The 17,802-nt window shown below is 34.9% G+C and overlaps 2 protein-coding genes across 3 annotated transcripts; both read left to right on the top strand.

The window, feature by feature from the left end:
• Positions 1-1,669: 1,669 nt before the first annotated feature.
• On the top strand, positions 1,670-4,540 carry LOC112286405 (uncharacterized). Of its 2 annotated transcripts, none has more exons than XM_024528266.3 (4): positions 1,670-1,946; positions 2,156-3,055; positions 3,196-3,566; positions 3,833-4,540. In XM_024528266.3, the coding sequence occupies exons 1-4, from the start codon at positions 1,893-1,895 to the stop codon at positions 3,948-3,950; spliced, it is 1,443 nt and encodes a 480-aa protein (XP_024384034.1). In that variant the 5' UTR covers positions 1,670-1,892; the 3' UTR covers positions 3,951-4,540. The 2 variants fall into 2 exon arrangements, with proteins under 2 accessions (XP_024384034.1, XP_024384035.1); XM_024528267.3 differs by having other exon boundaries at positions 1,747-1,946; positions 3,196-3,495.
• A 2,251-nt stretch (positions 4,541-6,791) lies between these two features.
• Positions 6,792-11,537, top strand: LOC112287119 (uncharacterized). The gene is made up of 11 exons (XM_024529828.3): positions 6,792-7,258; positions 7,931-8,060; positions 8,213-8,396; positions 8,627-8,697; positions 8,859-8,996; positions 9,212-9,303; positions 9,518-9,662; positions 9,774-9,900; positions 10,230-10,315; positions 10,651-10,752; positions 11,102-11,537. The coding sequence occupies exons 1-11, from the start codon at positions 7,119-7,121 to the stop codon at positions 11,264-11,266; spliced, it is 1,380 nt and encodes a 459-aa protein (XP_024385596.1). The 5' UTR covers positions 6,792-7,118; the 3' UTR covers positions 11,267-11,537.
• Positions 11,538-17,802: the final 6,265 nt, after the last annotated feature.

The following is a 17,802-nucleotide window of genomic DNA, read 5'->3' as shown; positions in this document are numbered from 1 at the left end:
CAATATAGATTAGTATATTAAATAATTCAATATACTTAACATGTAGCTAAGAATTTTGACATGTAGCTAAGAAATTTGTCTCTATACTATGTCTTATTTTTAAAAATTGATTGTAAATAATTAAATTTATTCTATTTTTATCTAAATATTTTATTATTTTTTAAAAAAATATTCATGTATTTAAAAGAATTAATTGTATTTTTTATATTATGTAATTTTATACCAACTATGATTAAATAAGATAACAACCATTTAATATTTTCTTATATTCGAAAATAACATATAGACTATAAGACTTTTTATCCACACATAGGACTAATATTAAAAAATAGAATATCTAGAGTGTTTTTGGTCTATAATACTTTCTTTGCATTTGTAATAAAGTTAGTAAAATTTGCTATATTTCTAAGATTCTAATTTTGACTATATTATTTGATCTTTTCTTCTAATTACATATCCTAGGTTTTTAAATTCAAATACTTTGCAATTAAAGAGTGTTGTAATATTTTTTATTTGTTTTAAAGAATTCATATAGAAAAATATCAATATAAGCACTATATTTTATAGAGTTTTTAAAAGCAAAAATAAGAAATTATATTTAAAATGCATTAAAACTTAATAAGCATCTTTATGAAGCAATTGCAAATTAGGTAAAGCAAAGATTGGATGCAAATCAAAAAAACTAGATCTCCTACTTTGTCAACAATTATTTTTTCTTGCTTATATCCATATCTCTAATTTAATAGCACATATGGCTACTTTAACAATGTTTTTTTTTTAAAAAAGCATAAATTGGAGATAGTATTTTATTTGACACTATTTGACATAATTAGGTTATAATGACATAATTAATATTTAATATATCATTATTTTAATGTTGAAACTTTTTAAAATTCCGAGATACAGACCATTCGCGTCCTTATTGTCTTTGATGTTGAAGCTACTGCTTTTTTGAAAATGAGTGAACCGACTCACTTCAGCTATTAGCTCATCTTTGGTGCCATTACAAGAGGCTATCACCTGCCAAGTGCAATTTTAAAAGTTAAGGAATGATGAGAATCTACGCACAGAAATTGGAACCGCCGTATTCGCCAATTCTAGCAACATTCTCACAAGTGACTTTCAACATACTTGCCCATCCGTCAAGGCATAGGAAAGAAATACCAATACTGCATCAGGAGCAAGCAACTTGCACAAAGATTTTCAATATTGAACCCTGCGGTCAATCAAAATCCTGTCAGAAATACTTACGACCTCCATTTCATAAGATCGAAAGCTACATGGGTAAGAAACTGCTGATTGACCCCGTCCCCACCAACGTGCGGAGCATCAATCCAGGAATGAAAATATAAAAACTTACCACGTATGTTATCGAATCACCCATTTTCACGCACCACAACCATCCAGAGGAAACAACTTTTTTGCGAGTGTAAGTGCTAAGGAAATCGGTGCAGCAGTTCCGAGACGGCAGGACTGGAGGAATCATAGAATCATGGGGATCGGAGTGCGCGGTTCTGTGTTCCCGGTTCTCCTTTTCCTCTGATATCCAGAGTGCTCATGGAAGAGAAACGTTGTGGGAATGATGGACAGAGATCGTGGATGAGCGACTGGTGATGGAACCTTGGCATGCAGCAGTGTGCAGCTCAGTGCCCCTGCAGTTGACCTAAACCCCTGCTGATGCTCTCGTAAACACCTGCTGTGTTGTGGCACTTGACCTTAAACCCCCGCTGCTTAAGTCCCCTGCCTCGCCGGTATGCTTCATCGATCAGAGGTGGTTGTTTCTGTAATCGCTTGCTTTCTTCGTATCCTCCCCCCGTAACCACCCTCCTTGCTCTTCATACTCGCCCCTCCCTCTTCCTATCCTTCTCTTTTCCCATGCTCCTTTTCTCACAATGCTCTCTCGTACCATGCGAATGCGCTATACCTCTGCTGCGGCTGCTGCGTCGGTATGTTTCTCTCCTTCTGTCGTCTCCGTGTAACACCTCTGCTCTTGTTGCACCTTTACCATCATCCTCAATTTGAATTCTCGTTCCTGTCGTTTAGCTCTCCCTCTGCTAAGTTAATCACTCGTGATTTTTTAAAATTTTCTTGCTCACCCTGTTTTATTCGTGGGTAATGTGCTTAATATGAATCTCTTACGTTGCGCGTTTTTCAGCTAGTTCGCAATGCTCGTTCTGAAATCGCACCCCGAAGCGTTGGGTGCGTTGCGGACGCCGCATCGCGTCACGGTTTCCCAGAACCAAATCCTCTGGGATCAACTCCTAGGCACATATATAAGCAAATGCTTCTCTCTGGACTGTTTGGAAAGCGACAGGGAGGGGTTCAAAGGTCTGGGGAATTTTGCCAATGTTTTTACAGTGGTTCTACTGGGAACCAAGCTCCACGAAGTAATGGGAACTCCAGTGATCATACATTTCCCGAGGGTATTAGCAGTTCTGGTTCGGTAGGTGAGCGGCCATCAGAAGCATCACATTCTCAATCATCCTTGGTGGCTGATGACTTTCGGTCACTCATCGTCAGCAAGAAGCGGGAGGTGGCAATTCTCGAGGCTGCCCTCGAAATGTTGGAGACGGCCCCTCGGAACAAATGGTTTCAAGATCTCGTGCAGAAACACAATATCCAACTTGGACCATCCAAGTCGTTCCTCAGTCTATCGAAGCCTCCGCTCCTCAAAACGGATGCTACTACAGTCGTGATTGGAGACCTCGTAGGGAAACGGAACATTCAATCTGAGCCGGCTCCGCAAGCACTGGACTCCTCTAATGGTGCGCTTTCAGAGAACACGTTTTTCGACGTGGAACCTGTTAAAGCAACAGATAGCCAGCTTGACAGGCCGTGGGATACTCCTAAGCTTGAATCACAAAAAACCAAGTCCTCCGCAGTGTTCGACAAGCTTTCCCTAGACGATTTTCCTTCTCCACAGGACCCCAATCATGGAAGATTGCAGAAGAAGTGGAGGAGGTTAGGAATGATGGAAAAATATGAGCGCAACAGCAGAAATGAGCCAGTGAATTTTGGAACTGATGCAAAAAACACTTACGGGGGTTCAAGACCAGTAAGTGGTCCTTCTTATTTTCTTTAATTGCAGCTTTGTGTAGTTTGTATGATTGTCTAACACTTGAAGGTCATGTTATACTTCTAATTTAGTTTTTTGCGAGGGGCCTGTTCTAAGAGTATATTATCGTGGGATAATAGGGAGAAGAGTCTTCCGAGGCGAGTTCTCATAACGAGCAGAGAGTTGATAAGCCCTACAAGAGTTTAGCGGACCGATTATACGAAGAGCATTTCGGACGCCCAGCGCCACCCGGTTTGAAAAGAACATACCCGAAGGGATCTTTTTATGACCGTTGTATGAAGAAAAAAGAACAAGAGGAGAAAGAAGCTGCCCAAGCGGGCTCACCACCTACGTCTAAGAGTGTATCATCATTACCTACCTCAAGATCGACTGAGGCTGGCGTCTCAGTCAGTTCCCACGGGGATGAGATTAATGACAATGTGAGTACAAGGAACATTGTAAGCCACGATTTGAACCAGGAGAGGAAACCAGGAGCGTGGAAATGCCCCGAGTAAGCGTTTCTTTTTCTAGAGTATGCTTCATGTTTACTTTTCTGTAGTTTCAATGATTTCGTACGATAAGTCCAGTGACACGCCTGTCCTGAGGGGCATGGCTAGTATTACAGTGTCTGTTCTTTTTGCAATCGGTTCTCGCTAGACATTTCGTTGAAACTCATACGATTAACATTAAGCAACTAAAAAAATTGTTATCTAAAGCAGAGTGTTTGGTGTGTAGTATATTTTGGGACTCAGTGATTGTGCTTTCGCTGGTTGTCAGGTGCACCTTCTTCAATCTTGCGTCAGATAAGCATTGCTACAGGTGTCAAGCACGGCGTGGGGAGACTGGTCTGGTTGATGGGAGAGATTCAGGAAGACGGTCATTTAGAGAAAGATAACCGACTTAATGGAACGTCTACAGTACCGTTAGAAAGTACGTCGAAAACAGTGCCAGTTGCGTTTGATGCACGAAGTAAGCAACGGCTGGGGGCATATAATACATCTCCATGGCGATGCCATTCTGCACCAACCACTCCTTTTCCTGTTGTGTCGACTGAGAACCTTCTCTACCCAGTTCATTCTAACCTTGAGATGATTTTTTCGAATCAGGTATTGCTGCCATTCAGCAGTTGCATGCTTATGTTGTATCTGATGACGATTATGAACTCCTCAGTTTCTCTTGTCCTAGAAACCCCTGGTCAAGCTGAAACTAGACAGGTATCCATTTTGACGTAGGGAATCCAAATGCAGTGAGTGTTTATTTCGGCGATCTGAATGCGGATCCTACGGCATGTGAGTCACAAACGTGTTCTTCTATGATATCTCCCATAGGTTGTCGAGATTCTCAATGTTACAGCAATGCTTTCATGCTGGGTTGATTTAGAGAGAGAGAGATTTCACGTCTAGCTAAGTCCTTTGACATTCAACCGTTGAGATTTTATTCAATTCGAACTGACCACTTGGATGGTTAAGTAAATTTAACGTGGTATTACATGCTTCAAGTCCAAGTGAAACCTTACTTTGGAAGTACTTCAAAACAACCAGAACAACCATAGCGATATTTGTGTGGTTGCACAAGTGTATTTACCACATTTTACCACAAGTGTACTTGCAGAAGTCTTCTCATTTAAAATGACACATCCATAGGATAAGTCGCAAGGAAATCTCTGTCCAAAAATATTCTCAATCCTAGATAGGACGTGTAGTTGACAGATAACCAAAGTTTGTTGTAATGGACATCGAACAATAGTTTCAAAATTTTGACCAACTGAATGCTTTTGCATGTACAAATTAGAAGATCATATTTTTGTTCAGTAGTGTGAAATAAAACTATGAATTTAGTTTTTTGAAACATTGATAACTGATCCATATATGTTGATGTAATGATACTTCGACAAAGTGTATAAATTATAACTGCTTTCGTAAAAATTATGGTACCAGTCCAATTTATTGAAGTGGCAGGGTATTATCAATGTTGATATTCTTTAAAAAAATAAAAAAATAAAAAACAATCGTATTTATACATTACTCACTTACTTATCTACACCTACACGTCAAGAACATAGTGAGGAATAGCAGAAAAAGTAATGTAAAAATTGACATATGTAAGTATATGTCTATCTCTAATTGATGTTTGCAAGGGCAAGGTGAATATCATTTGAAAATTATTGTAGAGTTTAAAATTGTATGTATGTATGTATGTATGTATGTATGTATGTATGTATGTATGTGTGTGTGTATATTGATTTGCATTTAACCTTTAGTTACATGAGTAGGACATCTTTAAACTTTAACTTTTGATCCAGAATTTAATGTTATGAAACTTCTTTCTTTTCTTTTTTTTAATTTTTTCTGTAATTTTCAATCAATTATATATTTGATCATATCCGACTTGTGATTTTTAAAATCTCGCATCAAAAACTTGAATGACCTAGTAATTAAGTTTATTATTAATGTATAGAATTTTGTGGTGAAGGATTTCAGTTCTTTAATTTTTTTATACCTTGAATGATGATATTGATTTAATAATCAAATACATTACACATGTGAAATGCACGTAATTCATTGTATTACACAACACAATTCATTAAAAAAAAATCAATTGAAAAATAGTATAAGACCTGAATTATTGTTGAAGATCATGTTCTGCAGAAATAAAGTGATAAAGTAGGACCATCAACTTAAATCATGTGATTTCCTATTGTTTACCAACCATAAAGCAAAGATGTTTTTGACACAAGACATTTAATCTTCATATTTAAAGGATCAATAATTTAGCTCTATGAAAACTCCACCAAAGAAAAAGTTTGCTTAATTTTATAAGTGGTACTTGATTGAATATCAAAGATACAGCTTCAAAACCATTGCTGTTTGAATTACATGCATGAGAACATATAAATTATATTATTCCAGAACAGAATACTTATTTAATTTGACGAAATAGAAAAATCGTGTCATCTGAAAGTCAGATGGAAATAACAAGGGCATAAATGTCAGGATAATGGATACATTAATTCCATAGTAAAAGAACATCATACAATCTAGAGTAGGACATTAAAACAAAATAATAAATCAATCAATCAATCAATCAATGTAGTAAGTTCTACAATTCCAGACATAAAAAATTGATGGTTGTCTAGAAACAATTTTTTCATTGTAAGGTAACAAATGACTCTACAACAGATGGCTGACAACCTTTGGAAGACAAATTCCCTACTTCTTATCAATTTCATGTATCCAAAATATAAATGAGGGTGAGGATTCAAAAATACCATCACCTTACAATTAAAATTAAATAAAAGCTTAAAAGAAAAGAAACACATCTCATCACAACACATTTGTAGAATTTTCAGTTGGAAAATACGATTTTGCACGTCATTAATTAAAGAGGAATATTAAATAGACCCAGTTTTTTTACTAAATTGACCTACCCATATGAAGAATATGATAATCATAACGAATGTGGTTGGTTTTCATTGGTTGCAAATTCAGTAGTGAAGAAATGAATATAGAAGTCATTTTTTTCCCACAATGGGTGGATTGATTTAGTAAAAACCTGAGTCTATTAAAAACATGTATACAGGGGGATGAAGAGACGTAGATGAATGATATTCCACTTATCATCCATAAGGAGGAGGAGACATTTGTTTTTGATCGACCCTGCCCTGCCCGAAGTGAATCCTGGGCAGCGTGAGGGAGGGGTAGCTCTACTTCCTATTGTATTGATTCAATTGTGTTGGGCACCACCAACACTACTCCCATCCCTCCTTCCAATCTGAGTTAGGTCAGTTCAGTCCAGCCCCGTCCTCGTCCCCTTCCCTCACTCACTCGCCTTCTCCTCGTCCTCCTGCAATTCGCTTCTTACTAACGTTGAATCTTGAAGCATCATGTTCTTCGTCTCACACTTCGTGCCACTCTCTTCGAACTCTCCAGCCACTTACCACCTGCTTTCTCGTCTTGTCTCGTCTGCACACTCCTTCTGACTTGTCTTGTTTTCTCTTTTTTCTCACTCTGTTTTTTGATTCGATTGCATCGAGCGCTAGTGTTGTTAGATCAGCCATGCACTCATGCCCCAGCTTAGTGCAGTTGTAGCACCATCGCCAGTGGTGAAGTCTCCCGCTATGGATGGTCGAGGCGGAGGAGGCGGAGGGATCTTCAACGGGGATCGCACTAGTAGTCTCAATCAAACCCTCCGCAAAGTTACTGGGTATGTACATGCATGCATACTTCAATACCTACTATTTTTGCCTTTCTTGCCCTCCTTTCCTACCAGATCCACCACCCACTCTGCCATCGTCTTGGCGCTCCCGGAGCCCACGGTGGATCTGTTCCTTTGAGGAATGTGCACGCATTTCTGTCGTGTGTTTCACTGCTTTTCTTTTCCGCTTTTTACTTTTATTTATTTCTACTTCTTTCTTCTTCCCTTCGTGCTTTGTGCTTTGCGCTTGGGACAGTTTTAACAAGTGAATTGCGTGAGATGCCTGGCTCTGTGAAGAACCCTGAGTCCTATTAGCATTTCTCAGTGGAAAAGACTGTTCATGGAGCTGTAAATAACATCCAAGGTTCTAGAGCAGCCCGACCCCTTCCACCATTAGGCGTCATAGCTTTAGAGATTTAAACATTGCTGAACGCTTGTCTAAGCGGCCGGTATATGTGCATTTGACTATTTTGCTTATTGAGACGGTCTAGATGTGAAATTGATGCCAATGATACGAAGAAGTGGGCATGCATGTGAATGTGACATCCTTCGCCCTTTTAGGAAAATATGAACCCTATACTCACAGGAATCTTGGTTAGAAAAATTCAGCAAGCAAGAACATTACCGGCTGTATCTTGTTGTACAAGTATCTGTACATCTTTGTCGAATCTTCATTCGCAGGATGCTAGGCGTAGGGAGGATGCTGGGTCGGAAGGAGTCAAATGGTGAAGCATCAACCTTGGATAGCAGAGACGGAGGTGAAGGTTGCAGTCCCGCCGACAGTGCAGGCCCTTCTCTTACAGAATCTAAGGTAAGCTTTCAGTCTTTTCTATGATTTAAATCTGCGCGGCTTGTTATCATTTTCTCGAGCTTTTTTCATTCAGCTGCGTGCTTTACTTGTTATGTACAGTCGAAGTAACACAGAACCCTGTTCAGCTAAATTCCTCTTCATGTTATTAACAGAGCTTCACGAGCGATGCAAGTGACAGCAATGGGGAGCCTTTCGCTTCATCACCCAGATACCCATTTGATACTTCCTGCAGAGGCAGTGGGTCGGAAAGCTCCAGACTCCCAGGGGGGAGAGCTACGGATGCTGCTCGGGTCGCTAGATTTAAGAAGATTTTAGCTGCCCAAACTGTTGATGTAGGTGAGTCATTTTCATCTAGCTTCAGTGCTCAATATGCTTTTAAGGTGGTTGTGGTTAATAAACACATATGGTGGCTGAAAGTAGTTCACTAATTTGGTCAGTGATATGCTACAACTACCCTTCTTTATTTTATTTGAGTGTTTTCTCCTGCGCATGAAGTTCTGAGACACCCATTCCAAAACTGGTTTCTGATAACATTTAACCATGTTCGGCGTTCTATGTTGGAGCAGATGCTCTACGAGAACTTGCTTGGAGTGGCGTGCCTCCGTTTCTTAGGCCAAATGTTTGGCGGCTGCTTTTGGTTAGTCAGTTCGCATTGTTCTTTAGTATTTTGCTTCGATATTTTTGGGGTAGATCTCTTTGAGTCGCTTCATATGGCCTGTAGCAACATAGCGGCGATTTCAGAATCCTACACAAAAATTCTTTTTGTCAAGAAGATAGTGACATATATTACGTGTGAAGGGGTATTCGTCACCCAATGCAGATAGAAGGGAAGCAGCTCTGGCCCGAAAGCGGCAGGAGTACCTGGATTGTGTTCCACAATACTATGATATTCCAGATAGTGATCGAACGGATGATGAAATTGTCATGCTGCATCAGGTTTGCTTCTATTTAGCTGTACAGTTAGGGTACCCTTCAGTTTATTCTGATTTTGTTCATGTTTGTTTGTTTGTCTGTGTTTGTTTTTCTCGTTTTGACATTGGATGGTTTTCATGAGACAAGTCTCAGTAAGTGCAGATGCAGTTGTAAAGACGTGAAAGTAAATTATCTGTCACATGATGAAACCAAGTTTTTTGTGATTTGTCATCCTGCAGATAGGAGTAGATGCACCAAGGACACTGCCTGAAGTGCCATTTTTCCAGGACCCCATTGTCCAGGCGACCTTGAAGCGCATTTTGTATATATGGTGTGCAGCACTTTCAACCGACAAACTTACAAGCTTAACTTGATCAAAAGCGTATCGATGTCTCAGAAAAGGAGCTAGCTGATGTTATATTTTTTCTCGTAAGATGTGTTTGTTCATATATATATATATATATATATATAATTGATACCGTATTATTGACAAAAAGATTCGATTGGTGTTTTGTTTTGTTTTGTTTTGTTTTTTTAACAATCAGGGCCATCCGACATCCAGCTAGCGGTTATGTCCAAGGTATCAATGATTTGGCTACACCTTTTATTGTTGTATTTCTATCAGAGTACCTGGAAGGTGATATAGATACCTGGGACTTGAGCAAGCTTTCTCCAGGCATCATCTCCAAGGTTAGCTCTCGCCATAAATGAAGCGTATTTGTTTTGCTTGTTGTTATGACGTACATCCTTACCAACTTATTATGAGAATTTTGGTAAGAGATTTGGAGGTTTGTGGTACAGGTTGAAGCAGATTCTTTCGGGTGTCTGTCAAAGCTGCTGGATGGTATTCAAGATCATTACACATTTGCGCAGCCAGGCATACAACGGCTTGTATTCAGATTCAAAGAGCTTGTTCGTCGCATTGATGGTGACTATCTCTGTTTTGTTATACTTGTGTAACTTATTAGTTGTTGGTTTAAAACTGAAGAGTCACCGAATTTCGTTTGTGTTGCGTAGTTGAGAGTATGCCCCTTTGTGTTTTTAAGTTGGCTGTACAGCGTGCCTGATGATCAGTTTCTATTGAGACGATGGGGGCGGAATAGTACTTCGTTTGCCCCTGTGTGCATCTACTGAAATGAAGTGGTCTCTATCAATACATTAGATCAATTACGGATAAAGACAGCCATCTTCATATCATCCAAAATGATAAATAATTCTGTCATATCTACGCATTTAAGAATTGGTTCGGGCGTGCAGAACCCGTTGCGAGGCACTTGGAGCAGGAGGGACTGGAGTTCCTTCAGTTTTCATTTCGTTGGCTGAACTGCCTCCTCATCCGAGAGGTAACAGTTTAATCCGTTTGGTTTGAAGCTCTTATTGTCTGTTAACGTAAGTACATCCAGAGGGACTACAAACAAGCTTCTGACGTATGTTAAGTAATTTAAGCTAGGTTAGAATTAGAAAGAATTAGGTTACAGCAATCGTGGATTCTTATTAAGAGGATATCAACTTTTATGTTCTTTTGTTTGTTTTCAAGGCTCGCACCGTAAACTGTGAGTCTATATAAGAAGACTTGAGCTCAGACTGTTCTGCATTTGACAGACTTCCCCAGATTTTTAGTTATAGTTATGCCATACCAGTCTTTATTTGTAATGATCTTTAACGATTGCTTGAGCAGGTTCCTTTCCAGCTTGTGGGTCGTCTATGGGATACATGGTTAGCAGAAGCAGATAACTTTCCAGAGTACCTCGTATACGTATGTGCCAGCTTCCTACTCACTGTAAGTTGGGCTTAGACTTTTATCATCAAATTTGGGTGCTCGATTTGCATTGAGTTCTGCAATCATTAGAACCTTGAACTGTTGCGACTCCTTTCAGATGACTATATCTTTAACTTAAATTAATTCGTATTTCTTGTTGGATTATTTGTCAAAGTAGAGGCAATTGTGTGTTTTCTGCAATTTTCTTTTCAGTTTCATAACTATCCAGCTCTGCTAGATTTCGTTTGTTTACACTGGTTGTTCTCTTGAGAGTGTTTCGCCACCCAGCCAACCACTCATGGCCGCATTTATCAATTCTTTCTCCAAAATCGAGCTGTTGATTTGCGGAGTTTGGTGTTTTTGGATGCAGTGGTCAGACCAGTTACAGCAGCTCGATTTCCAGGAAATGGTCCTGTTCTTACAGCATATTCCGACCAAGAATTGGACTCATCAAGAGTTAGAGATGGTATTATCTCGCGCTTTTATGTGGCGGGTCATGTTCGATCGTTCTCCGTCCCACTTGAATTCAGGCTAGAATCACTTCCTTCTCGTCCAGTTCCTTCGTGTTCCTCATTCATTCAGATGTAAGCAGTATCACTGGCATAAGGAGGGACATTCCTGATTCTCTCACGGTTTCTTGATATTGTTATAATCATCATGTGGTGGTGATACTTCTACCCTCTTAGTGGTAGGGTTAGTTGCTCATATAGACGTTCACTGAATTTGCGAGCAGTTTCTCACCCTTGGTGAGCAGAGTGTATATAGCACCCTTGTCATATCAATAAAAGTTTTCTGTTCATTCTGTACATTATATTTTTATTTGCAAAGGGCTGTCAAAGAGCCGACTGTCTTGGTGATTTTTGAATGTGACTTGGTTTCTAGGCTTTTTGGGTAGTATGACTTACTGTTTCTATGCCAGTGGGAATTTTTTTCTACCAAATTTGTATTTGATTTGGTAGGGGTAGCATTTTCAACTGGTATCGAGTAGTGGATTTAGAACCTGAGGAAGACGAGACTAAATCTGTTACCCCTCCAATGTAACACTTAGAAATTTACCTTTTCATGTTGCACATCTTGAAGCCATCAGATTAAGGATGTTGAAAATCCGCTTTATTAGCCTTACAACCAATCTCACCGTTTTAAACCTGATCATTGGGTTCCTTTTTCCATGGTTAGAATTCTAGGGTACTAGGTGTTGCTTTAATACCTCTTCAAACAACAATACTCTTGCATTTTTAACTTAATTGAATAATAATAATAATAATAATAATAATAACAGTAACAATGTAATATTAAATTGACATGTGTTTTATTATACTTAAAAACAAAAGTCACTAAAAGATTGACTGAATTGACGATGGTTGTAAAGTGGTTATAATGCCTAATAATTGCAATACTTAAAGATATATTGTATAATGATGATAGGTAACTAAATGTGTACTTATCTAAAATTATTTTGACTTATAAATAGTTATATATAATGCAATAGCAATGAAGAGCTTCCAAGCATGTTGAATCTTTGAAAACTGGCATAGCTATATTTTTAAGCATATATATATATATATATATATATAAAATTGGTGTATGATAAAAATTACTTGATGGTAAGTAGTAAGAATATTGGAGGTGCATATTATATTTAGAAAGAGCCAATTATTAACATAGATGGGTGAGAGAAGAAGCAAAAAATTAAAAGAACAAGGAAAACCACAATGAGAAAGAGAAAGGCCAAGAGATATGTATTAGCAAATAAGGGAGTTGTTGGAGCAGGATTAAAAGATGGGAGATGTGTGAGATATTGTTTGGAGATGAGCAAAAATAAAAAAGAATGGTGGCAAAAATCTAACTTGAACATGGCAGATTACTTATAATTAGATGTTTGAATTTTTGTTGCTTCATCCACACATTTACATCTGGAGATAGCACAAAATTAGTTGAATTTTAATAACATTATTAGGTGCCATGTATCATGGTTTTATAATCCCACTCGTCAGAATTAGATTGGCCTATATGTCAAAAAAATGTCAAAGAGAATCTTGAGCTAAAATATTTATATAAATTTTGTTTTTTGTGCTTTAAAAAGGCTATTTCTTTCTAACAGTCTTTAAAATGTTCAATAAATATCTTGGTTCTGATATAAAATGATCATGTCATTTTTAGAATCTTTTGATTAAAAAACATGTTAATTTTAATCTGATATTAGTGTAAGAAAAAAAATAGAAAAGATAAAGAAAACAAAATAAAACACTTGCATGACCTATGTAGATAATTCAACTTCAACAATTCTTTAATATTTTAATGTATTTAATTCAACTATATAGAATAATCTATACTTTATTATTTATTTATTTATTTATTTCTTTATTTATTTTGTGGAATAAGATTATATGTTTACTTCATTTTGTTAATAATAATTTTTTTTAAAAATCAAATTAATTTGTAAAGATTTAATTATTGTTTTATTCATTTAAATCACTACATTTTATAACTAAATTGGATAAAAAATAAATTATAAACTTGTCATATTTCACTTATATATTAGATGTTATACATCACTTTAATTTTTTAAAAATTAATTGGTATAATTTAAGATATATATATATATATTCTCAAAATTCACTTCTTATTGTTGTTTTGCTCTATATGTACGTATATGCTTTAAAAATATAAAAAATTAAAAAAAGAAAAAATAAAAATTAGAGAAGTAAAATAAAGAAAAAAATTGATCCAACACATAATATGTTAAAATAGTTTTGTTTTGATTTATATTTAATATATACTTACAACTCTTAAAAAAAAACATGTTTATTGATTATTCTTATTAAGTCTTGAAGACAAAAAATAAAATAAAAAATAAAATAAAATAAAATCATTTGTGATGACCAAAAAAGAGCTCATAAATGTAAGATTTTCTATTAATATTAAAAATTAAATTTATATACGTAAAAGCTAAAAAAAAACAACTATTTTACAAAAAATATTTTGATCCATGTAGTAGCCTCTATATGCAGTTTCGGTGCATGTCTACAAGAAATCCAAAACATGGAATATGGGTGGAGTTGGTGGAGTAATTAGTCAAAGAATTTGTTCAACACTAGTTCTTATGCTACAACAAAACCTCTTCCAAACTATAATTTCATTGCATAATTTCATCTCTTCTAGGAATTTACCTAACATACAACCTAAAGATGAAAATAAGAACTCAATGTCTTTTCTTAAGTCAATAATTTGAGCAAGCTCAAGGAAGAGATTTAAGACTAGTTCTTGATGTACCTAAGTTAGAAAAGATTAAAATATATTAGTTAGGTAATGGATGAAAAGATTTCATTAATGAAGAGGTTGACAAATATGGTGTAGTTTCTAAAGAACCTTACTTGAACAAGGCCATTAAAGTATTTCTTTTAATGTGAAAGAATATGATAAGCAACAACTTTATTTAATATAATGAAAGACATTAAGAATTTCTCAATAAGTAAAGTTGATATTTTGACAATTGCTTATAGGGCTACAAGGTTTGTCATTCATATTTTGGTTTTAATACAAGAATTGGTCCAAGATTGCTCACGTAATTGTTCAACTTGAGGCATATCTGGTTTATTGGTTGTGCATTCTTGATTCACCTATCTTTTCTAAAGACTTAGAAATATGTTGAAAATCCATGCTTACAATCAAAATACAATCAATAGATGATAAAACTACAATGGATAAACTTACAAGGCAAAAATATCTACAAATATGTGCCTTGTTTGAGGCTTGCTTAGCTGACAACTTTATTTTACAAGAACTCTTATAGAAATAAGAAGTGGACTTAGCACAAATCTTGTATTAGCCAACAAGATCATAGAAGAGCCTAATTTGTAGAACTAGTAGAAATATTTTCCACTCTAATATTTTAATATAAAAGTTGCTTGTTGCAACAATCTTGGTAGGTATAAAGATATATATTTGTTTGATATATCTATTGAATTTATATTATATTTGGATAGATTTCATCTCATCACCATCATATATCTTTGTTAAGTTAAGTCTTATTTGGAAATTCATGATGACCTTTGATAGAGCTAATTCTATCATGTATTAGTAATATATTATATTACTATTTATATCAAATTTATTATAATAATAATCACATTTATTATGTTCTTTTCTAAAGACATCAGCTATAATATGAAAATTTACAAGTACAAGAACTCAGAGCTTATTGATAAAGGAAAAAAAAATTATTGTCATTTTCCTAGAAAGATGAATTACTCTAATGGCCAATAAAAAAATCCTATGTCAACAAATTTAGAAGTTCTTTAGAAGATCACAAGGTTTCAAAGAAAGATTAGCATATGGAATTGAATTATTTAATACAAAAGATCTTGATTAAAGAAACTACTTTATGCCACTATAAATCTCCAAACAATCCTTTCATGTAGCAAAAATGAGACATTTCCAAGAACTTTAAGGAGTGAAGTTATCAAATTCATGACCCAAAGGCAATCCTATCTAGCATTGGAGCCAAGACTATATTTGTTTTCTTATCCAAGCAGATTTGATCCAAGATCCATTCCTAGAGTACTCCAATTGTAATGTGAGTTTTGAATTTTTAGCTCATTTATAGCTAATCTTTGCTTGAGTTATCTAAAGCCTTTAAGGCACTTCAAATATTAGCAACTTGATTGAAAATTTTCATACTTTATCAATTATGTAACATAAATTAGTTCTTTAGCCACAGTGCAATTATCCACCTACTTAGTACCACTCCATGCTATCACCTGCACTATATTTACAAAGCTCCATCATTGCATAATAAATGGCTAGCTATACTTCCATGGCCTAATAACTGAATTCCATTGGCTAATTTTTATATTTGGTAAAATAATCTTTGCATCATATTGGATATAATTGACTTATTGTACTTTAATTATTGAGATGCTAGGCAGAAGAATCATAGTTACTTACATTATATAATATTTTATTATCTTTCAAAAGAAAACAAACATACTTTTGCGTAATTCCTTAGCAATGCACCAAAGAAGGATTCTTTGGATGAGACTTTATTCTATTTATAAAAATATATCATTTTATGGATTTTTTCCTCTCATAGTACTATTAGAATATAAAATCAATTGAGCCAGCCTTAGATGCCATCTAATAAGAATCCTTATTTCTTATGTCTATTTTTTTTCTTGAAATTGAAAAACTTGTCATATTGAGAATAATGGCAAGTATTGACAATTCATGCATTTAGTCCTTTTCTAGCACTAAAAAAATTTGGAATCACCATCCCAACAATAGAATTGGAGATGGTCTACATACAGACCTAAATAGCCATTGCATTTGTAATTGCAAAAGATACCTCACCTACAAATTCCAAGGATTTATTTTTAGTTCTTTGTGAGTAATTGGTAGCAATGATAACATATCCGATAGCTGAATTCATGCTAGAGGATCAAGTATTGCATAATATTTTCCATGTCATAGAAATAGTTAATAGTATATTTGCAAGCTCCTCCTATCACTACTTCCTCACCATTAATTAAATTGGTTATAGTGACATATATCAAACGTACTTATGAGCATTATACTCATCTTATATAACTACCTACATTTGTTTTTGGAAAGTTTTTTTTCAATGATAACTATCTTATCTTTATTTAAGAATTCATCATTGTAGCTAATGGATATAGTACTTCAAACATGTATCAAATCTTATAATATTATACTTCTTTATTGAAAGATATCCAAGAATTATTTCTATCTCAAATTGATTGCTTCATCTTGCTTATGTAGGTACAAGTTTAATACTCAAGTAAGAAATTATTTCTATCAACCAATAGAGTCTGATATAGAATTACTTGAATAATATCAAAAATCGATGTAGAGATAACTTAGACCTACATTTCTTATATTTCATTAATTATGCCAAACTAGTAACTAGAAACAAAAATAAGTTAATGCATTGTGTTGCATCACAATACTTTGTATGGTCTTTATCCTTGGACCTCATGCAAGGAGCCAAAATTAATACTTTTATATTTGATGAAACCATACTATTTCACTTCAATATTTACCTTCAATATTTAATATCTATATTTTTACAGAATACAAAGTCTAAGTTGTCTGCAACCATCACATTTACTATTACATCCAACATAAGTATGTAAGAACATCATGACTATTGCTTGGACGACAAAGATATATATGATCATATGAGCAATGATCAAATCCTTATAATATAAGATTTTTCTAGATGATTAGTTGCATTATATATTAATATCCATTAAGTTATGCCAGATATTAATAAAAATACCACTAGTGTTACAAACTATAAGTAAAAGAAGTATTTGTGCAACACCTACAATACGTTGAGACATAATACAATGAATTGTTATTGCATCTATTTATGCTCATGCAACTTAGAGAAATAAAAAATGAGATAGAAGCCCAATTTAAGTACAAGATTTATTTAAATTAGATTTTATATCTATCTATAGTCAAGATATAAGGACCATTGTAAGACCATCTATTTTTATGCCTATTATATTCTTTCAATTCAACTATATTGCTTCTTTAAAAAAATATTCTTTTGTTAGTCTATAGATAATATTTGGATGGATTAATGACATTGATTGATCCATAATTATTGATATAAGTTGTAATATAATGACAATGTTGAAATTTGGAGGTTTAAAAAATTAAAGATGATAAAAAATTCTTCTTTGATTAAAATGGATGATCTGAATATCTTGCTTGCTTAAGATTATGTGGAGATGCATATCAATTAATCCACCTAATGTGGCCTCATATATGATCTTATTCTTCTCTATAATCATAGCTCTAGAAGAATCATTCACTTATAAGTTTTTTTTTTTTTTTCTTCTCCACACTTAATAACAATCACTATAATTGGCCCATATTTCTCAAATTTTGTCCACTTCATGAATAACTTTATATTTAGATTCTTCTAATGAATGGACATAAAACATAGTTTTCAATACTAATTAGTTAGATATTGATTTTTATTCAAGAATAGATTGCATTTATGGTGCTTCTATTTTTTTAATACATTCATAGCACCAACTT

This window comes from Physcomitrium patens, chromosome 9, assembly GCF_059467195.1.
Source record: "Physcomitrium patens ecotype Gransden chromosome 9, ASM5946719v1, whole genome shotgun sequence".
Taxonomy (NCBI): domain Eukaryota; kingdom Viridiplantae; phylum Streptophyta; class Bryopsida; order Funariales; family Funariaceae; genus Physcomitrium; species Physcomitrium patens.
Note: the sequence above shows the minus strand (reverse complement) of the source record. Positions and strands in the feature narration are given on the sequence as shown.

What these genes read in the sequence shown, in the direction of transcription:
- LOC112287119 (XM_024529828.3), top strand. Translation starts at nt 7,119, where the DNA reads ATGCCCCAGCTTAGTGCAGTTGTAGCACCATCGCCAGTGGTGAAGTCT. An exon ending in CTTCTCTTACAGAATCTAAG is followed by an intron (nt 8,061 to 8,212) that starts GTAAGCTTTCAG and finishes TGTTATTAACAG; the next exon opens with AGCTTCACGAGCGATGCAAG. An exon ending in CTCCAGGCATCATCTCCAAG is followed by an intron (nt 9,663 to 9,773) that starts GTTAGCTCTCGC and finishes TTTGTGGTACAG; the next exon opens with GTTGAAGCAGATTCTTTCGG.
- LOC112286405 (XM_024528266.3), top strand. Translation starts at nt 1,893, where the DNA reads ATGCTCTCTCGTACCATGCGAATGCGCTATACCTCTGCTGCGGCTGCT. An exon ending in CTTACGGGGGTTCAAGACCA is followed by an intron (nt 3,056 to 3,195) that starts GTAAGTGGTCCT and finishes GTGGGATAATAG; the next exon opens with GGAGAAGAGTCTTCCGAGGC. An exon ending in GGAGCGTGGAAATGCCCCGA is followed by an intron (nt 3,567 to 3,832) that starts GTAAGCGTTTCT and finishes GCTGGTTGTCAG; the next exon opens with GTGCACCTTCTTCAATCTTG.